The sequence below is a fragment of the Ylistrum balloti genome, unplaced genomic scaffold (assembly GCF_031769215.1).
Source record: "Ylistrum balloti isolate Yb309-2 unplaced genomic scaffold, AGI_CSIRO_Ybal_v1 Utg370452, whole genome shotgun sequence".
In the NCBI taxonomy this organism is placed as follows: domain Eukaryota; kingdom Metazoa; phylum Mollusca; class Bivalvia; order Pectinida; family Pectinidae; genus Ylistrum; species Ylistrum balloti.
In genome coordinates, this window is record NW_026782300.1 from 484,175 (window position 1) to 507,286 (window position 23,112).

The 23,112-nt window shown below is 33.2% G+C and overlaps 1 protein-coding gene across 1 annotated transcript in view; it reads left to right on the top strand.

The window, feature by feature from the left end:
- Window positions 1–11,767, top strand: part of LOC132555108 (uncharacterized) — a 32,866-nt gene extending 21,099 nt beyond the window's left edge. Inside the window, exons 7-11 of the mRNA XM_060219452.1 lie at window positions 2,486–2,815; window positions 9,734–9,868; window positions 10,327–10,494; window positions 10,725–10,948; window positions 11,140–11,767. Of these exons, the coding sequence (XP_060075435.1) occupies window positions 2,486–2,815; window positions 9,734–9,868; window positions 10,327–10,494; window positions 10,725–10,948; window positions 11,140–11,767 (1,485 nt within the window). The remainder of the gene's footprint in view (window positions 1–2,485; window positions 2,816–9,733; window positions 9,869–10,326; window positions 10,495–10,724; window positions 10,949–11,139) is intronic.
- The last annotated feature ends 11,345 nt before the right edge of the window (window positions 11,768–23,112 follow it).

Genomic DNA, 23,112 nt, shown 5'->3' on the forward strand with positions numbered 1-23,112 from the left:
TTTTCGGTTATGAAACTTGAATAACGAAGCCAATCATATCACGTCAAAAGTCTCTAATAAAAACATAAATCGGTATAGTTTTCTTAAACGATATTGTCTCTTGTCCTTGTAATCACTAGTCATGATATTTTCATTTTCTGCTTTGAAAGTTAAACGGATTACCGGGACCCCATAGGAACTGTGAAAGTTATCTTTGCTAAAGTAAGGTCATTCCCTGAGGTGTGCGTTATTGCTTTACAATTGTAAGAATCAAATAGATTCTTCTACACATGACTCATAGAACCAATTAAGTTTCTCTTCCATCATATTAATATTTCAAAGGTATGCATTCTTGACAAGTTTTATCAGTTACGATTTATTTACAATGTATGTTATCTGTTACATAACCGTACAACTGTTTCTCTTAAAATATCTACGATTTTTGCTTCTACGTCTCCTGACTTAATGATATTTGTTTAACATTAATCAATACAACAAACAAAGATCCGATGTTTGTCATTGTTTAACTGTAGAAAATGATATTTATACTTTCACATGCTCGAAATCGATGTTGTTTTACTTGAAAAAATGTAATATTGATTCAACGCAAACGTTTGGCTTGGTGGATGTTTTAATTATGCTGAAACAATTACATACTCGTAGAGTAAAATTCTGTTGGAATTCTCACACATTGTCTTCCTCTAATGACCTCTTAAGGACTGTTTTGATATCACGTAGAACCTGTGTGACAGAAATTAGATAGGAAATTATTTTATGACTGATTAGCTACAGTTTCATCTGAATGGTTTAACTATAGAATTTTCATAATCAAGTCATGCCGAGGTCAATAATAATTGCACGTGTTTATTTACTAAATTATTACAATGTTTTGATATCATACTTGATAAATCATTGAGCTTTTAACCTCCCGTATTTGAATGATTTCCAAAGTTGTTTTCAAATGTATCTCTTTGATAATGCAGTTCACATCGCAGTTTAAGGAGACAGCTCTTTCTGTTTGATTTAAGAAAATAATCGTTATGTCAATATCACTATGCATACCAATACGAAACAGGTATTATGTAGTTGATATTGTTCGTCCCTGGCGTGCATTTTTTTTCTACTCATAAATTGCTGAAAATTGTTTGTACAAGGAAAACGTTTGTTAAATATCAAAAGATTAACTGAAAGTAACATAAGGAAGTGGACACGATCAGGGCACTGGGTACACAAAACTAACGCTAATATGTCTAACCCCTGTCACCGGTAATGAGCATTTGCATCTATGAAAAGAGATATTCAATATTTGTTTGACAAACTTGTTTAGTAGTTCAGACTGCTGTATAAAAGCTGAGGTGAGGGTATACAATTACACGTTCTGTATTGTATCAATGTAGAATTTAACCTTACTTGCAGTTTTGTGCTCCGTTTTCAGACGATGATTACATATAATTGAAGTTTAAGTAAGTGTAAATCGTTCCTGATAATATTTTGATAGACTGTACATAATTTTGGCATGAATACGTCATCCTGATGGCCTATTGACCGTTGTTGATTAAGCGGATTATACCCCGGTCGTGTACAATCGGTACACACCATAAGACCTTCCCCATATAATTACCCACTCCTTTACCATTCTGGTCACTATGATTCAAAGGTTTGATTTACATTTGCTATAAAGAACTTAATCAGTAGCATAAGTGGACGAAAGCAATATGTTGAGGTGGATATTTCACTGCTATGGTTAATGGCATTTAATTGAGATCACTAGTCTCGGGACAGGTGAATCTGCCATTTTGATGTCCTTTTATTGTGAATATGCGGAGCAAGGATCGTTAACAGGTAGATATTCACTATTATTTTCAGTGGTAAAATTTGTGTTATGCTCTGGTGGTTCAAAGTGAAAACACCTTTCATTTAAAAATCAACTGAATTATGTACTTATTATGTCTTTTACAATAGTCAGGGGAATATCATTCAGAGGGCTTCCCATTGGTAATAACCACAAGTGCTAGTTATGGTTTGGACAGCAATCTGATTATAGCTAACATGTACCGAGCGATGTATTCCATGTATGCTTCAGAGGATAACTGATGGCGCTCCGTGTTTCGATGTCGGAACACAATTTCTAGTAATTGTGATATCTTGCATGAGTATCAAAACTGAATTGGATTGGTACTTTGCCAACTATCGGAGATTAAGGTATTATACGAAGCTTTTAAAGAATAATACAGGTGAATGGTGAAATTATAGTCATATGTTGATATAAACGTGTAGTGGTCATATACTTACCGAAGGGAGAGGTCATATTTCATAAATGGATACTTCTTTATAATAATGGAAAGAAATCATAAAGAGAAAACTGTTTTTTTTAAATCGGACGGTACTAAGTCGACAAGGAATTATAGAAATTAAATCAAAGGCGTTTTCGAAGAAAAGGAAGATATTGTGGTATTACTCTGACAGAATGATGATTTGAAGTGGAATATATTCTCTGTATTTACAGGAACTGAGGCTTCTTGACAAGACTTTCATACAGAACGTTCAAGAGCGATTAACTAAAGATGCAATATCAAGGGAATCCCTGGAAGCACTAGTCTTGGAACACATGAGGAAAACGTCCGTTATCCGAGTTCAGGCCATAACAGTAGGCCCCGCCCCACTTACTCGGACCAGGAGTCTCAACGATGCCGTGGAAGGATACAGGAGCCAAAACTCATCAGCCGGAAGTACCCTCAGCCGGAGGAGTGAACCAGACTTCCGAAAGTACACAGTGTCTTCACCAGAGTATGAAGACCTGTGGGGCTCCAACGATAAACTCAACAACAATCGAGTGGTGAGTAGTATTTTTTATGTTTGATTTGTTTGAATTCATAACTGTTGTTATCCTTTTAGAAACAACAAACTAATGTTGTTCCAAACTTTGTCCCGTTTTATGAACTATTAACAAATCCGCATTCACTAGGAGATTAGCGATATTCGATCACCCCAGAAACATCAATATATGTTCTTTCGTAATGGCATATAAGTTTAGAATATGCGTCTTTTGTTCACTAAATACTGAGACTGCTATACTGACAAGATGAGGATAAGTTAACAAACTCTAAAACTGTACATCTTAAACAAATAATTATAATAACGTTCAGAACGGAATATGAATCATTGATAAGTTATACATATATACAGATGATATCTAACTGGCAAGAGTTAATAATTTAAAAATACAGGGTGGAAAATTTTTCGTGATTTTAACCTCCTAATAATTGTCCTTGTTATTGAGATTGGCGGTATAAAATGATTAAGCTTAATTATTTATGATAATTGAAAAGTCTTTATGATATTTCAATAACCATAAATCATGAATTACTGTTAAACTTTGTTAAATAGATAATCTGGATTAAGTTTTAGAATATTTGGCATCGTTCCAAGTAATCTTTAGACCATTGTTGATTTCTGTTGTTGTACGAGACAAACTAAACTCAATACAACACGAAGAAACAAATGGCATAAAAAAATCCATTCATAAATAAAGAAATGTCACGTGGTAGACGAGAATGTTAAAAAGCAAGTATTTTTCTCTTCGTGTTTTGTTTAAAGAATAGAAATAGAAATATTGCCAGTTGTGTATTATGTTTTCGATAGTCACACTGTTAAGTAATTATTCTTTCTGGACACCATTACACTCAGTAATCACAGGTAAAAGTACAATCACTATTTAGACGAGCTTCATAAAACATGCGTATAGCCTGTGTTTCTCACGTCTAGGCTAATAAATATATCTGTCACTAATCAGTATATTTAAATTGATAAAAACGAAATATAATCTACCCGTAAAATACATGATAGCTTTAAATGTTTGTAAATTTTAAAATAGTTTGATTTGTTTGTGCTTACCAGCAATGTAAAGTTCCATTCATATTCATGTAACCTTGATCTCTGACAGGGTATGTGAAAATATCACTAATGTGTATTCAAAATGTAGATTGGTATCGGTGTCTAACATTTGAAATAAATTAATTTACTTTTTATTTTGATATGTTTATTGAATGTCTTATTACATGTTTATGATTGTAACGTTTTAATACAGTCAATCTCAACCTTCCACTTCATCATAGGCTTTTAGTGTGTGCCTTAGTATCAACTTATTGAGCCGTATAGTTAATGTTACAGACGTGTTTGATATGGCGTTTCTGATCGAGACCCCGGTGGTCTATCCAAACAATAGCCACATACTTTATGGGCTGGTTGGTCGTTTACATACAACTATCCGAACACCACTGTTGAAACTCTAATATCGATCAGTTTGTTAATGTATTCTATAATTGAAAATACTTTATAGACAATTTTGAATCCAGTTTCCCTGATATTCAATATCTAAAATTCCATGCCATTCAGATGTCATATTTCACGTCTAACCTGCGAGAAATGGCAGGCTATGCACCTACCAACAAACGAATGTACGTATCGAAAATACTGATGACATGTGATTTAAATCATGAGAGAGTTGTAAGGTAAGCTAAAGTATACTAGTATTTTCTTTCGGTAGCAAATATAGAGGACCTACACGTTACTTTATCCGTTACAGGTACATAATTGTCCTATTAACATACGCGTGTTTAATGCTTTCAATTCTCTATACAACATGTTGAAATGCATGAGATAAAAATACAAATATATATATATATATATAAATCCATTGTTAAGAATTTCTTGAAGACGTTATGACATGTACAGCGAAAATAGTTCATGGTGAAGTTAGTTGTTAAATCCTCAATTTTATAAATTATGAAACCTCTAAATATTGATAATCCTTGACACAGATAAAAAGGTCTTCTGGTACATTATTTTAATGTTCCGCGTGCCCTAGAAAGTCGGTGATGAAGAACATGTATATTGCTGCTGATGTAAATAATTAATTTCTTCGTGTATTGATTTCAATCAGTTAAATTTTCTGGAAATGTTTATTAACTGTGCTGTATCAAACAATTCCTCCTTTATGCTATTTACGTATGTGTCTTTTGTCTTATCTCCTGAAAGGTAAAATAGCAAAAATATCTCCATTATCATCGAAATTAATTTTATCAAATTTTCCTGATAATTTAGGTAAGTTTGATCAGTGATGTGCAGTGGAACGTATCATGTTACGGTCATGATATAGTAGATGCATTGTCTTTGTTATCATACGTTATTAACATACCTTACCAAAGCGTGACAAAGTTTAACATAGCCTTCTATGAGCAGGACTATTCATTATGAAGAAGCATACAAGTAGTAATTGTTATGATAATCAAATACTACGTTTTACTATCTAAATGGGTGGAAGCGTTAACGTACATTGTGATTTAGACATATGTATGTCAAACCTACATAGAAAACACACAATGCAGTTCTGTAGATAAATTAATTGATATATTTCCTAATATGAAATAGCAAATTAAAATGACAAATGAATTTCTATCCATGAGAACAGAAGTTCATATTTTCAGATATATGATGAAAAGTGTCATGATGTGATATCTTACCTAAAAGATCACTTGAATAATGACATTAAAAAATGATATCTCATATGATTGTTGTAGGGATCTTACTTAATTAGGCATGAATTATTGACTAGTTTTTTTCTGAAGAATAATTCAACCATCAATGAAATATCAAATGGCCAAGTGGGATTTTACTCGCCATAATAAGCGTGAATTTAAACGAATTCGATTTTCCCTTGTTATCAGCTTATTTGATATGAACGCTATGTCAAGCTTAGTGCTGTACTTGTATACAGTTCCGATTCACCGAACAGAACCGTGGTGATTGTGGGAGGTAAATTAGATTGAACTACATTAAAACAGTTGTTCTGTAAAAACCTTTCTGATTCATTCACATAATTATCACAACTGTAATGTTACTTTTAAATGATTCTACATTATTCACGTCAAGTAAAGCGAGAAACAGAGAAGATAAAAATCGGAACTACCACAAACGTAAGCGCATGTGAAAGACAAGTCAAATATTTGAAAAAAAAGATAATCACACATATATAAATGTTTAATAAAAATATACCTTTAGCACTAAGTGTTACTGTGGTCTGCCATTCACACTAGCAAATTACAGTCATTATTTGGGGAATTGGTCTGTAAGCTAAAACAGCACAGAACCAGAGTATCGATTGCCCTTTTGTTTAACACAACTTTCGTTCAAATAAAACTTTTTTTTAATTCATCATAATTACCTAGTCATTGATTATGCTTGTATTAACCTCATAAATCACCTCTCATGAATATTCATAAGGGTGTGGTCATTTTGGTTGTCCATACATGATCCTTATCTGTTTCACACTAAAAGCGTTTAATTACTACGATTGCCATACTTTTTAAATTGTCGATAGTGATTGCTATTATTCAAAAGACAATAAAAATCCAGGGAACTAAATATTTGTCCGCTAAATACACGAAAACTTACTCCCACTCTATTCAATAAAAAATTGATCTGTTGAACAAGTACCAGTCGAACGTTTGTTTGTTAACAACTAAATAGACCACTTGGTCAACGCAGTAATTGAAATGCTGAGTAGTGTACACAGCATCACAAGACTGTTAATTGAATGTCCTTATGTCAAGGTCACTTAAGTCGACATTGGATCCTATTTCGTTATGGTAAAATGCAGTGTTGGTATATTATCAGTACAACTTATTATAGAAACTAACTTCACTTGACACCAATTTATGGTTGCTTTGAACGTGTTTTTCTGTTAAATATAACTTTTAGGGTTTTTGAAAAGTTTTAGTTACAAATTGTATAATGAAATCAATATCGGAATAGTTTCTTGTGAATTTTGACCAGATAACAGCATACCATCAAAGGGAATGATATGGGCCATGGGTACGTTTTAGAGAATTAATATCCCACATCAGGTGATAAGGTGTACCTATTCGGTCGTGTTAGTGGATACGTAACATCACATAAATCTGACGGACAATGAAACGTGTTACCGATTCCGTTATTACTAGGTATATTAGCATTACATCAGACTTCAAACAACGGTGTCGATTGTTTAATGGATTAAGGTACAGTCTGTCTCACGTAACTGGTATTTGAATAAGCATGACAACATCGTTTGAACTAAATGATCTTGCCAATTTTGAAAAAAAAATTGGAATGTTTTCTGCAGCTGCTTATGTTTAATTCTGTTGATAAAACTGATTTTTTGCAATGGTAAATTCTCGATTTTAATCAACTTTTGATTTTTTGAAGATACTGACAATTAGGTAATATAATAAAAGTTAAACTTACGAATGAAAAATTCTTTTATAAATTGCCCGATTCCAGTTATTGATTGAAATAAAATGTAACGTACAAGGCACAGAATTGTAAAACAGCTGGTTTGCACATTTACAATTTCAATTTGGTAGACAGACCTTCGACTACATTGTTAATTAATATTATGAATCGAATGAATATTCTTTGAATAACAATACTACGAGGAAATTATTAAAAGGTACCTTATCATATGACATGACATAAAGACAACAATACACCTTGATATCAATATTCATATATATTTCTTTATCAATCTATGACCCATTTTTAAATACCTGGGAGAGTGAAATAGTATATTGTATACAAACGTCTGTGTTCCGGGTAACTTATCAAATTCTGGCTGTCTTTGTTCCTACGTCACAGTGAGTGGGGGTCGAGGGTCACCACAGGGAAGGTTAGGCACCTCCCCTACATTAACGATATATATCGAAGAGTTATATTGGAGTAGGTTCCGTTCTGTTATGGAGTGCCCCCCCGCAACAAAAGAGAAATGACCTGTCATTGTGTATTGTAAATTAAGCGAAAATGTAATTTATGACGGCAGTGACGAAATGAAGTGTATGAGTCTGAGTGTTTAGGGACCCCACACTTTGGTGTTACTCACTATTTTTATACAAACAAGGATGGATGACTTTAATTGAAATTTATCAGCCGTGCGGACGTGTCTGTATAAAAAGCAGGGATATGTTCTGTGTTGAATTACTTTCGATGCAATCGGTTGTGGATAGACGTAATGTAAACAAAGTTATTCTAGCTTCAACTGTGGATAATGATACTTGGGTTTTAACAAACATAAGAATTAGAATAACACTTTTAAATTCAATTTAAGTTGTGATTGGGAATTGTTCATACTGATAGTATGGCTTGTGAAGTTCTCATTATGCCGGTAAGTATCTTTACTTTAATATGATAGGTTTATCACCGTTAATCAAAGAAATTAGACAGAAGTTTCATAAAATATTTAATCGAAATTTCCTTTAGCACGTGTGGGAATGAAAACACTAAGAATTTTATACATTAGCGAGTAGGTTCAACATATAAGCGTGACACTTTTTACAGCCTAATGGCAAGGTTTACTTTAGTATTTAGCCTATAATTTGACATTTCAATGTTCAATATATGCACGACATCTACACGATATCAATACAATGTTTACAGGCCGCCAACGTTGTCTTTGTGTACATCATGATTACATTAGGACATATACACGAATAAATGTACTTAGATTTTCCAGTGTTGTGTTAAAGTGAATTTGATCCAGCTTAAAGGTAACTAGATGGTCCGGTCACACACTTAATCCTGATCAACACAATATTCAATAGAAACTTTAAGACTCTTTCATATTTACATATTCTACAGAAGTGAGTTCATTTGGAGTCCAATGTTATATTGTTTAGCAAAATCTGAATATATTTACAGTATAAAAAAGTAGTTAACGAATTGAACACATGTGTCTTACACATAGTGAACAAACCGCCAATTGAAATTAGTCGGAAGTTGTTATATCTTAAATTATAATTAATCAACAAGTTGGCTTAGACTAACAGGTTCATTTTAAAGAGAAATCCATGTAATTATAATGATCTTGGTAACTGGATTGCTATTCGTGAAGTATTCCATAGTGTTTTGTCTACACAGTTGGATATATTATAATATTTCAAGAAGACATTTTCAATTGCTTCTATTTAAGGCAAGTTACATTAATGTGAACATTACATATCACATAGTGTTATACACTCAGCATCATATGTTCTCCATATCCGTGATAAATAGCACCATTTATCACGGAAATGGTTAGTTTATTGGCAGTAAGGGTGTAATGTCAATGTGTTTTCGGTTGATTACATTTGTGAAACATAGCAGTACTTTTAACTAGAGATGCATAAATAATTTTCATTCATTAGTCACTGCGCATTTCTATGTGATTCTTTGTTGTCGTTGATATTTCTGTTGTAGCACCACTGTACTGAACCAATGACAAAATAATATACTTTGTCATTACCACGTTAAATTGGCGTCAAAACCAACGGAATTTTAATGCATTGTTTAACTACATAAATCCTTTGTGTTACGATCATAAGCCCCGTTTGTACTATAAGCATTGAAATACAGAGGCACCCATTAGGATATTGATGTTCCCAGTATTAAAAGTTATTGATTAATGTTTCAGCGCCCCCGCAAAGAATCAGTTGTTGTATGTTTTCAGGTCCACATATCCTGTACTTTGCAGAAGATACGGTGTCATATATCTGGTTTAACAATTTCTACTTTTGTGTATTACATAACTTTGCCATAACGATTTTATTATATTATTGCAGTCCCTATTTTGAATATGTAGAAAGCATATTGAACCAGTCCTTTATATTTCTTGTTTGTTTCTGGGTTTTTTCACCTGACAAACCGACATTTGGATTTTTCAAAAAATTTTCTTATTTCGTTACAGAGTTCCGCACGTAGAAATGCACCACGTGCAGTGACCTCGAGACGGCGGTCGGGACAGACTCAGGTTCATGGTTTATCTCATATGGAACCTCTGTCTGAGGGTGTGGAAGAAAACACCATGCCAAAGGTCGAGGAGGTAAATAACAGATTCATCACAAAATCTGATGTTTCATCAATGCAAAATGTTCGAAAAGTACCACTATATTTTGGTTTGTAAACGTCGATCTTAAAAAAGTACAGACATATACACACCATTGTATAGTCACAAGGTAAAGCTCATAAGTAACAGATTGGAAAACACTTATTGCGAATTATTACTAGAAACAAAATTTGGTATATAAACATGAGAATTTATTACCTACATTAAAATGTATTTTACAACTAAAAGAATTAGCATGAAGATAGAATGATAACTGAAAAGGCAGATTTAAAGTGTGAAACATAACATTTTTAACGCGGCAGATCTGAAAAGTGTAATCGATATTCTGCCGCAATAAATATTCTAAATAAGACATTAAACAAATTTATGTGCTTAGAGTCCTTTCAGATACACGATAAAATGTTTGAATTATATAATGTCTGCTTGGTAAACAGATCGAGGGTAAGTTCAGCGTGAAGAGTCGGCCGGACAGTGGCATAGCTGTGAGTATGTCGTCAGGAAGTTACTCAAGTTACTCAAGTTCGGAAGTCGCAAAAGAGACGGACGATATCGATGAAGCTTGCATCACTGAGTCTTCCGAAATGAGAGACAGACTTGGAAAGGTAAGCGTAGTAATGTTGTAATTTTGTTTTATAGATGTTAATTTTGGATCGATTTTGAAATCTGCATTGATTGGCAGGGTCCTAAATCAGCGCAGACTTTTCAATAATAGTATTTCTCATTGCCTATAATGCAGTTACGTAATATGGATAGTGTTAAAGAGAGAGAAAAAAACAATACATTGAGATATAAATCAGCGACAATGACAACATCTGTATTTGTACCACCACAGGTAAATGCTGACTTACATAACGATATGAAGAGTTTGGCTGCTGCTATAACGAAGGGTCTGACGTCACAACAGCACAAGGCGCATGCTTTATACTACTGGTTGACCAACCTGGGAATCGCCAAATATGCTAGATCTAGCAAAGGAAAGAATACGCCTTCTGGAAAACTAAAACAGCTTGTGGACAAGAAAATAACATATGCCCAGCTGTATACTGATCTTTGCAAGTAAGTAAACATTGATGATAAGTTTATTGTAAGGTTAAAAAATTATGTATTTATTTTTCACACATCCGAGTCTTTGACTGAAAATGATGTTTTTGCCCTATACAGCCAATAGATACATAAGAAACTAAGCTGATGGCAATGTTAATCATACTTAAATATCTGGATTAAACGTACGTTATTTTGTTCTGCAGAGCGACTGGGGTTAAGTGTGAAAAGATAGATGGTTATGTAAAGAACAAAGATTTCTTGCCCGGAAACACAGTACAAACTTCCAAGTGCCAGCATACCTGGAACGCAATTAACATTGACGGTCAGTACAGGTTTGTTGATCCAGCTTATGGATCACGAAAAGAAAAATTCTTCATGGACCACTATTTTCTAACATCACCAGATGAGTTCGTCCTATCACACTTTCCAAAAGACAAGAAATGGCATTTAATGAACAACCCCATATCGCTGGAGGTATTCGAAGAAACCGTTAAGACCTGGCCTGCAATGTTTCACTTCAACATCCGACCGCTGAACATGAAGGCAGTGATTCGAACTTACGATGGAAAGCTAAGTATAACTGTATTGTTACAGAATGTTGCAGTGATTCCACAGCTGGACTACTCGGGACCAGGCCCCGAGATCGATTCGGACGCCTTGGTAGATTGTATTGACGAGGAAATAAGAGACAATGAGAATGCGGAGACGTTCCATATCTCCCTGCCAAGGGAGGGGAACTACTATTTCACGCTTCTTGGTCACGTGCTGGAGGACGAGGTAGACGTTCCCGTGTTTCAGTATAGAATCGAATACACAGACGAATTGTTATGAGACATTGTTTTGTGCTTTGCTTGTGAATGATTCGAGTGAATTTGTTGAACAATTGATACTAGTATTCAGCTCAAATTGTGTCTTCACTGCACGCTGCAACAATTAAGGACACAACGTCATGAATCTGCATTAGAGTGAAGGCGACAAAAATGTATGAAATACATCGATAGTCGGCTACTACGCCTAACTAATGTACTAGACAAAGTCGATAATTAAGTACGTTAAGAGTTGTTAAGTTTTTATGAAGCAATGTGAAGAAAAAACTTTAAGTCCTCAAGTCTAAAAGCGGACATTTTATGGCATGTTATTTGAAGGATGTTAATGAATAGATTGTATTATTGGATACGTAAATATTGCTACCATCTGTAGAGTGCATGGGATGTTTGTTGATTCTGAAAAGAGCTTATAAGATAAGATTATTTATACGGTTCAGAACCCTAAAGTGATTTTCTTCCGCAAACATGGTATAGTCCTGGTTGTTCGGCGGTGGCCGACAGATAATACTTTATCGATAGAAGTGTGCTCATCATTTAATGGTTCAAATATATTTTATTGATTCAAAAAACAATCAAAGGGATTGGGCACAAGTTCTGACAACTTACTAGGCCCTCTTCATCGTTTAATCATTTCTGAACGTAGACCTAGTCTCAATCATCGTCATCATCATCATTATCATCATTATCGTCATCATCATCATCATCATCATCATCATCATCATCATCATCATCATCATCATCATCATCATCATCTAAGTTATTTTACGAATTCTATATACAGAGATTGTCGACAGTTCATTCGTATTTTTCTAGTAGACTTTTATATCGCGAAATACTGACAGATAGCGAAAATAAGAAAATAGTGGCATCTAATAAGGATAAAATCGGAAGCTGCTGCTGATGTCATTCATTATATCCAGCAATATATCTTCGAGAATATTTTTCCCCATATTTCTTGATTTTTTAAATCTAAATTCATTTTTCATTGCATACTAGATGCCATAAGATGTGAATGTTTTGAATGATTGAATTAAGGAGAGTTGTTTCATATGCTTATTTATTATTGTTATATCTGATGTCAAAGTGCTAAACGAAAATAAGTATAATGCAAGAAAGTGATAGCGGTAATTGGTGCCATGCAATTCCATTAGAAAAATCTCTATTTTCATATTATGCATTTGAATACTTGTATAAAGCTTCGAAGTCGCGCAGTGTTATTTCACAATAATTAGGAAACAAAACGTTTTATGCTCAGTGTGGAATTGCGCTAATTTCAGTTAAAATTTTCACTGTACTGTTGAATTCGTAGGTCTATCTTACCACGAAAGTGAAAATAGCACTGCCGCGATAAACAACTTATATGCAACATCAGGGAGGGACTTGTTATCGTTAAAACAGAATACCAATTCAGTATTGTTCAATATTATTCATGTTTAAATATCATGAACTTTGTTTCGTTAATGATGATTATTTGCTAGTTTAAAATATTTAAACCATGTTTTTTTTTTTTTTTTTTTTTTTTTTTCAAATGTGATGAAAATATGCCTGATTATTATTTTTAATGAAAAAGATGCGATAATATCTTGAAACTTCAAGAAATAAAATCTGTACAAAAAGGAAGTAAATTTATTTTAAAAGTAAATTAACCGTAGATGAATATGAAAGTTGTGTTATCCCATGATAAGAACATATTGTGCTGCAATTGCATTGCAGGACACTGTTGTACAAATAAATTGTTCACGTGTGAAATCATCTAACACACATGTATATGTCTTACTAAGACACCATTGTTTGCATGCTCAAAACATATACCTCGTATATCCTGATTTTGGATGAACAATCATAATCAATTATCAAATCTAATCTGTTATTTCTGTTTGAAGTCTAACATTACGTTTTGCTTTAAAATATATCTATGTGTTATATCATATTTTTTCTAGTTACTATGGTCCCGTCATATATGTTATTTCAATATGGATAGAATGTGACACAGGTCAAAGGTCCCGTACTTGGTATGAACAACAAAATCCTACTTGATCAACATTATCTAGTCCACGCTAAATAATAAAAAATCATATCTGTTTAACTGGATTTGATAAGCCTCTTTCCTTTCCCGAAATTACTTCTCTCCTAAATAAATTTAAAGGCGTTACACTTCTCGTTTACAAGGGAGTCTGATTTCAGAAGGGGGAAATGTACAAGTATGGAAAGCTGATTATGAAATCCCACGTACGATTTAAACTTCGATATCGGAAATGTATGCATATGATTTGCATATTATTTGCATATCTCGATGTATTGCCAAGTCTTAAAGCCGGTACTCATGTTCTACCTGATATTAAAGAAATCCGAGCAATTATTTTTTTTTAATTTTTATGATTTCGGAAATATGCAAACAGTACAGTATTTCACAGAAATTTATCAACAATCAAATTATCAACACAGAAAGGCAATCAAAATATCCGGAATCCTGTGTGTTACCATTGTAGCCACGTTTGGTACAGGGACATCCGTATGAGTTTTAAGTTAAATGTTATTAAAGAAAGCACATTTTGTTTTCTCGAAATAATCTTTAGTCACTCTGGCATCCTTTCTTATCTCATGAAATGTTCGTTATGTTTGAATTCTTTATGGTCAATATAACTTACCAAAAAGCAATAGATGTTCCAATATCGTGAACTCAAGCTGGTTGTCAGGATGAAGATAACTAAAGATTATTCAGGATACAAATAGGGATCGTCCTCATATAAACTGTGATACATGCGTTAAATATTTTATCATACTATTTATTGTAAATAATTATATTTATGATATAAATTATGTTGTTGCTTTAATAAACATTATTTTGTGTAAAATTGAAATTTGTAGTCTGTGATATTTTGGTTGTTTTATGGGTTTTTTTGTGCATTTCACTTTTAAAATCATCGTGTGGAAGTCGCTTGAAAAGTGTCGTGTCTTTCAAAGGAAGTATTGTGTTCATTTACGATAAGGAAATGTTTTTATCCTTTCACATTTTGACGCACGGAAAAAATGTAACAAAATAAGACCTGCAGAGTGTTGACTTAAATTAATTAAATGTCTACTTAACGACCATTTTTTAACAAATTTAATTATTCTATCCAATGTATGTGAACAATATTGACTGAAAACATCACTCTTAAAACTGCAGTCATCTGAGAGTTTGGTTTGAAGCTAATTCGGTGTCATTTGAAAAATAACTCTGTAATAATTCATTCGTTTAAGTATATTAAGTCAGTGCGCGAATGAAATACACATACACATTCTAATATCGAGTAATCATCTTGTTTAAGAGTTATCTAATATCGCAGTTTTAGTTTTGGACAACTGGAAGTCCTGGAGTCCTACAACGACACGGATGATATAATTTAATGCTATAATGCAGTTGTCTTGCATACCTATTTAAAACCCCTGAAAGAATTCACGTCTTCAATACATCTTTGTTGTTACAAATGATTCGTGTAGATACACGCATTGTGTATTTGTGTTAAAGATACACAAGTCCGTTTGAGAAACGAAAACACTGAATCAGTTGTTTTGTAACTTTGCCTGTTTGAAATCGAAATGAGCAACTCAAAGTAAATTTCGCCAAGTCATGCGAATTATAGAACACCATGACGTCTGCCACAAGTGGTGTATGTAACCTTAGAGTAGTTGTGTCAGTTTCGGTATCTATGTGTCCATCGAAATAGTTTTGGTATTACCTTCAAAACTTCATCCAACGAATTTACATCATGCTTTTGCTGTAAAAATGATGCTATTTGCCAGGATAAGGCAAAACCGTAAAACACAATATACCTTTATATTGATTTTTTAAAATATCTGTCTAGTTTAAAACATTTGATACATCAGTGAAAAAATGAACCACTGGAAAAAACCTCCGGAGTATCTTATGACTTCCTCATATAGTGATGACAGAATCGTTTATCCAATTTATTTTATTATCAATCGATATGTGGAAAGCAAAACAAAATATAGCAGGTCTTGTTCTAGTGTCTTTATAGGTGTAGATCATTCTGAAACAAAAAGAAAATGATGATTTGACACTTATGAAGAACGTTTATAGTCAGATTTCACAAGATAACATAGAGGTTAACGCATGTCAAACTTGCAAAGGCAAAGTCACAAAAAGTCTTTATGTGATCATGAAAGCTTGTATTGTTCGTAAACATGCATATGACTCAGTGTGCAGTATCAGCACACTGCCCACAGGGATCGATTTTTTTCAACAAACCTTATTTCATCATGTACTTTACAGTTTAATCAGATTACTATTTAAAACTTCAAAATACTGACATTTGACATTTTACCATAATTTGTTAACGCTTGACCGCTTGTTATGAATAATTAGGTATTTAAATATGAACGTTATTAGCATTTCCATAATTTCTGCATAATTTTCAATATATGACATTCAACTATTTATTCAGTGGTCATTTGAAACGTTAAGAAAACATTAAAATCTAATAAAATACATTGCCCGTGTCAAAACTGATTACATTCGTTTGTCAGTTTTATAATATTTCTCAATTATGCTATTGAATTAACCAATAATTCTTTGAAATGATAACTATCAACTTCTACTCTCATTCGAAGTCAGCCGTGTGGATAATCCAATGTCTGACAGAACCATTTAGAACAAGGAGGTACAAAACACCATCTGTAACTCGAGAGGAATTCTGGAACATGATGCATAAAACCCGACCAGAGACAAACAATAGTTCAATATTCATTAGCCTTACAACTAATTATATCTGAAAAACATAAACTTACAGGAATATTGAACCAATTACATTTAGTCAAATGTAAACAAAGTCCAGTCTACAGTCAATATAAACGGTTTAAGTATATACACAATAGTGTTTGGAAATGCTGCATTTAAATAAAGAGGTCGAGGGAGAATGTCAACAAACACTACGAATTTGTCCTGTGATAATGAAATTTCAAACTGCAGTACCTGTATTTCGCCTTTCACAAAGTTAAAATCACATCTCCTGATATAAAGCAATGACGTGTGATTCATCCTAAACAAAAGCTCAAATCAAACAAAAACAAGGATCAAGGTCATCGCTGAACTGTAACCATGCTTTTATCACCAGAATATATCAAAGTCTCTTACGTAGATTATGGGTCTAGAAGAGAAATCGCGTGTCTGTCTGTAAACAAGTTATCCTTAAATAGTCATTTAAGAGTCTTTACATAGACTTTTATACAAGTTTGAACATTCTGTGCATGAAGATAAGTAGTAGCAGACCAAAGTGAACTGAATGTAAAACGGTCTTCTGTTCAGTAAAGGCTCAAACCTTTAAACTTCAATTATATCAAAGTTAAACCGAAGTAAGTTTTGGTAACGATAATGTATCTTGCTAATTGCACCAACTACCATCATTTTTGTGACATAAGAATGGTTTGAACTCAAAATAATCTACCCATGGAATTTAACTATAGAAATTTTAATATGCTGTGACTTTCCTTCTTCAGGCGGCATTTTCAACTGCTTTCTATATATGTCGAGTTATGGAATCTTTTCACATCTCTTCATAAGACGCAAAACGGTATCAAGCTCATTGGTGCTAAGCAACCCTTCACAGCTTTTGATTTGGAACTCAATCAAGTTTATGTTAAGACTTGAAATTGCGCTCAACGCCTACATCCCCTCCGCGGTTTCCTTTTGTTGTCTAACATATAGACTTTGACTATTGTTTTGTAGGTTAAGGATAACATTTAAAGAATAATATCACTGAAATATAAATTCTACCTGAAATTATGTTTTTTTCACAACCACATTTTACTGACGCCTCCTGGTAAATCTAGTATTGATAGGTGTATGAAAATAGAAAACATATGTAACTTCACTAAAGTCGATTTGTTCTCATAAAAACAACGTGTTGTTAGACTGATCGTCCAATTCAACGGTAAGTACCACTTTTACTTTCTGAGTCAATGTTCCTTTTTCGTCGTGTAAATCATTAAAAATTAGTTTCTATGTTCTATTGAAATAACGTCCAGGATAAGTGGTGTTTCCAAATTAACTTGCTTAACTGGTCTCCGACTTTAAAAAGCTGCCATCGTTTCAGGAAATGTATATGATCTGAAAGAGTTTTATTTTGAAATGTTGGCTTTGTGATTTTCGTTGAAGTAATCGTTAAAAATACACAATGAAATCTAAGTTATATATCCGGAATAATCCCTGCCTTTGGTATCCATGTTTGCTTTTAATTTATACCGCAGAACGCAGTCGGTGTTAATTAGGCCAAAGTTATGTCAAACAGGTACACGATATGCCAGCGGTACGTTCCTTGGTCATGTGCTCGTTTATGTCAGTCGCATTACTTCAATAGGATTTTAAAAACGTTCTAATTATATCAGACTCGTATTTAGAGGGTACAATGATACACTATAATCATCAGGTAGAAGTGTCTGCCAAGGAAAAAGTGATTTCGGTATATTGTTGATATATCAGTGTGATAGACAGGTAGGTATAACAAACATTATATATTTTTAATTACTGTAAAATATATAAAGTGTTTTTTTATTATTTGGATACAGATTTCTACCTTTTCAAACCCATCGTAACCATACCTTTTAACAAAAAAATACACTAAAGAATCTTTAGGTGTCCACCCTGATAATACATTACACATGAAAACACTTTATTAGAAAAGGAGACATTTAAATGTAAGAAATGAAAAAAAATCCAAAAACCGATTAAAAAGTATCAACAAAAATAAAAATAATTTTATTCAAACATACATTTACACTTAGCCATTTCAATAGTTTCCATAAATTGATTTAAAATTGATATTTTACAAACATTATTAAAAGCCGAGCTTCCTGCAATTGAACAAACTACATTAGTCATAATACTTGATTACTTAAACAATTCACTCTTTGTACAGTACATTTAACTAATCTTTAAGACTTCAATATATTCAGGAACAAGGGAAAATTAAATTCATGATATTTTGTACATTGTATTGAATATTGCCGGAAGTTTAGGATTTTATGATTATAAATGTGGTCTACGTCATCGATCCGTGTGAATGACTTTGTACAAACCTCTCCCTTCCAACGTCTATTCCATATGATGTTTTCAATACAAAATTGATAAGCTTCCGGCATTTTCTATCAAACAACGCATTCAGGCTGTTATGGACATTTTGTTGACAAAAGATATTCGACAATGATACCAGAAGCTGATTTTAACATCTCCGTAGGGGACTCCATCGCCCACACGTGTATTCATTAGCTAATTCTTCCGTTGACAGGTCAGCATCCCCTGCATACCTGCCAATCAGAAACACAGAGGAATTCATTTCTTGTCAATAACTGTAGTATTGTTTGAAATGATTTTTCAAATGGGTGGAAACCACGCATGACTTTGTTAAACATTGACATACAGACAATAATGAATATTAGAAAGGACAATTAAAGTAAAAAAAAGGCCTCTTTCAGCTCGTAATGAACAGGACCGTGACCTTCGATTCATCTATAAAATGGCATAGATAAGAAAATCTTTTAACCAAACATATATTGGATTGGATATATTCGTTGTTGTTTCATGTTATGTTTTTATTAACTTGTTAATTAAATTGTGTTTAGTATGAAAAGTAACGAAATAACTTTATTTCCATATAATTAGCAGGAAGTAGACGACATTTTCAGATTGATGATTCCAGTGTGGCTGGATGTGCATTTCGTTTTAGGATTTCTTTCACAATATTTACGGCGATCAAATATATAAAATTCTTATTAAACATGCCTTGTATTGGAGAAAAATTGAGAGAAATGCACTTAAAAAACAAAAAGAAAAAGAAGAAAAGAAAATACCAACATATCAACACAATCATAATCCAAATTCTAATTCAGTAAAACTAAGGAAAAGTCTTAATTCTTAAAATAATAGAGATTACTGCAAAATAACAAGAAGACCAAGTGTTCCGAAAGATTAATCGTTTTCTGCTACATCGACGACACCCGATAAAACTAAGTCACGAACTGTATTAGCTTTTTGCATGAGAGCTGATTATCGAGCACTTATGTGTCGAAAAGATTTGCAGTATAAGAAGAAGATGGGTTGATGGATTATGTATTACGTATCTAGGCAACGGAAGGAATAACCACATTACTTTTTTCATCAACACAATCACGTTCTGTCAGTTATCAAATGCGTTAGGGAAAGGCAGGGACCAGTTAAAAAGCATAAACTTAAAAATAGAAATTGGCGCTTCGGCTGTCAAAGACGTAGTTCGGGAGATGGTACGAAAGACACACACGTCAATAGCATCGTTTAATACAAATTAAGAATCAGATACAGCAGGTAGAAATAATGGATTAAGTTACATCATACATCTGTTTGGGTGTTCTAGAACTCGTCAGTGATACTAAGGGTCAGTAAATTCTAGGAGGCAACTGAGGAAATCAAAGGCGATAAAAATGTCCATATCTGGATGAGGAAGTCAGATGTTTTGAAACTAAGGCAGTCCGGAAATAAGCATAATAATAATGATTCTGGATCACATATAGTATCTGAACTATTTCTCCTTGTGGAACAAGCGTCATGGTGTCTATCATAGTTTAGTTTTTGTTACAACATATTGTCGTGTCTCATATTAAAATATGTTGCAATGTTCATGTTTTCAGTTAAATTGACAATGTTATTGCACACAATTAAAATATTTCACCGTCAATAACATTGACGACTTTGACAAAAGCTGCAAATTAAATCAATTTTGACAAAGGCTTTCAACATCAGTGTTTTGTGTCTGAGAATATAAAGTTTGAAATTGATTTTTTGTTTTGTTACATCATTATAATTATTATCATTTTAGAAATTTCAACACAACCCTAGAAGAAATACTTGTATATATATTTAGTCCATTCTTGCTTGGTGTATTTTCTGGTTTTAATTACTAGTCATTTAACGGTAGAGTACACGCGTCTGCTGTCTGAACCGTAATTTATGTCTTGTGGTTTTATAAAATGCAAACTTTGTTGTTTTTGTTTTGTGTTCTTCCTTGTGAAGTAACGTCTAGCACAATGACACGCTAAACGGTAAACCTACACAAATACACTTTTAAATAATACCCCCTAGTGCAGTTATAATATTTTAAATTGTAAATTGAGCGAGAGTGTTTTTTCTTTCCTCATATAGAAAATACCGATTCACTTTTGTAGAGACCCCGTGCAAAGGTAATTCACCGAGTTAATTAGGGGTTGGTCAAACTATCGACTGAATGGCTCCAACGTTTATAAATAGAACACCTCGTGCAGTCTTAGTTTTTATCCCATACCCTAAAAACTTTAATTACATGCCTGCTTCTCGTAGAATCTAGAAATTTTATTATCTTAATTGTGTCTAATACCAGATCTGTTAGTTAGAATTTTCGATATTGCATTGCGATAACCCTGCATGGAAATAGCATCGTTTACACAAACGAATTACATCGAAAGCAAGTAACACGAGAACCAAGACACCAGTCGCCAGTGAAAATGTGACTGATCACCTCACACTAGGGTCATCCACTAATTGTATTTGGGATATACCTGATTTTATAACATACAGCCGGAGTATGCGAAACTGTAATTAACATGATATAAAATTATATGAACAGGTTTTAAGTACAAATGTTCACTTTGGTTTGCTACATAGAAGTCCTTCTCTTGATTGATTAGACTGATTATCTATACAATTCACTACTATTTATGTGAAAACATCACGCTCAAATTCAGTGATCTAATCACCTTTATCTGGCTAAAAGTCGATTAAACAGGCTAGAATTTTAACTGATTCAAAAATTACCCTGTTAATGATTAGCTTGCGTTATTGTTTCATACTGACTTGAAAATTAAACATTGTTTTGTGGAACACAAACGACAGGTTCGCCATTAATGGTAGTAAATATTTCACTTTTTAAAAATGATAAAACAGTAATACATCGTTGAAATCAAATCGACAATTTTAAAAAGATTTTCAACTCAGAATCTGATTGCAATTAGTGTATCCACGTGTACTATAAGACTGGTGATACCACACCCCATGATATTAATTTCATAGTTGATTAGACATCCGTGGTCCGTCTCGTTACAGCTTAGGATTAATTACATGCCAATGCACAGGAGAATAATTCATTAATTTAATCTCCTTATATTCTAAAGCAGTGTGAGTTCCAGTTCACTACAACAATTATGCCATTCCATGGCCGCGGTTGATCGGTCATTTCATAGGGTTCAATTCCAGGGACATGGCTAGCATCATTGTATTGGTGTTTTTTCTCCTGAATATGCTGCTTTTTCATAACTTGTCCAGCACGATTCTTAATGACGCATGTTTGTCATGGTAAATGTTCTGCACAAAGAAAATCCGAACTACGTCATTAAAAATCTTAAACGAATATATTATACAAACAGCGGTTATCGCTTAATTTGAGATGTGTTTTGGCAGTAGTGTTTATGTGATTCAGATTTTTTAGTGATTCCTTTCGTCGCAGTTTGACATTTTTACTGTCAATGAAACAGTGCAAGGTTTGAGATTTTTAACAATTCTAGTAAGTTGATTTCAAACTACAAGTCTGAGAGTTCTTTTATTATAGTCCGTCAATTAATTACATTTAAAACCTAACACTGGATGCTATTTTTTGCTATTGCAAAGTTTTTAGATTTTTGTTAATTGCCTCCAGTCATTTTGAATCCTAGGTTTCTGATTTTTAGTCGATTTCATTCAGTCGGTCAGAACTCTAGGCTAAATATATTCATCATTATTAAAACTTTAAAAACTTTTTAGGCTTTAAATATTTATTTTTGTCCATCAAAAATGTCTTCTCGGTTCGCATTCACCTGCTTTCCGTTCTGAATTGAAATGGGTGCATGATATAAGTCACTGGCTTTTATGTATTCTACAAGACGTTGCAGTAAAATAGTACAATGAAAAGACTCTTAAGTAGACCCCACGCAGGAAAGTGCTTTGATTAAATGTCCTTGGTTTGTTGATAAAATAACTATTTAACAAACATAGGGCTATTCCTGATTAACAAAACCGTGGTCTTTATCAATTTGTATGAAGTCTATAAATCTGGGTTGGGGGTTCCGGTAATATATGGATGATGCTCATTAAAATTTGATAGTGCAATCCATAAATCAATATTGGTATCATAACGAATAATGATACCATGCTATCAAACAATGGTGATTAAAAATCTTCCGTGATCGATTTAGGGTCACGTTTTCTAGCAATAGCCATACACTAGATTGGTTTTTTATGCGTGTCACCATTCTGTAAGGGGCTTCATGACAAAGTCACTAGCTTGGGTTTGCAAGCGTGTCACCGTTATG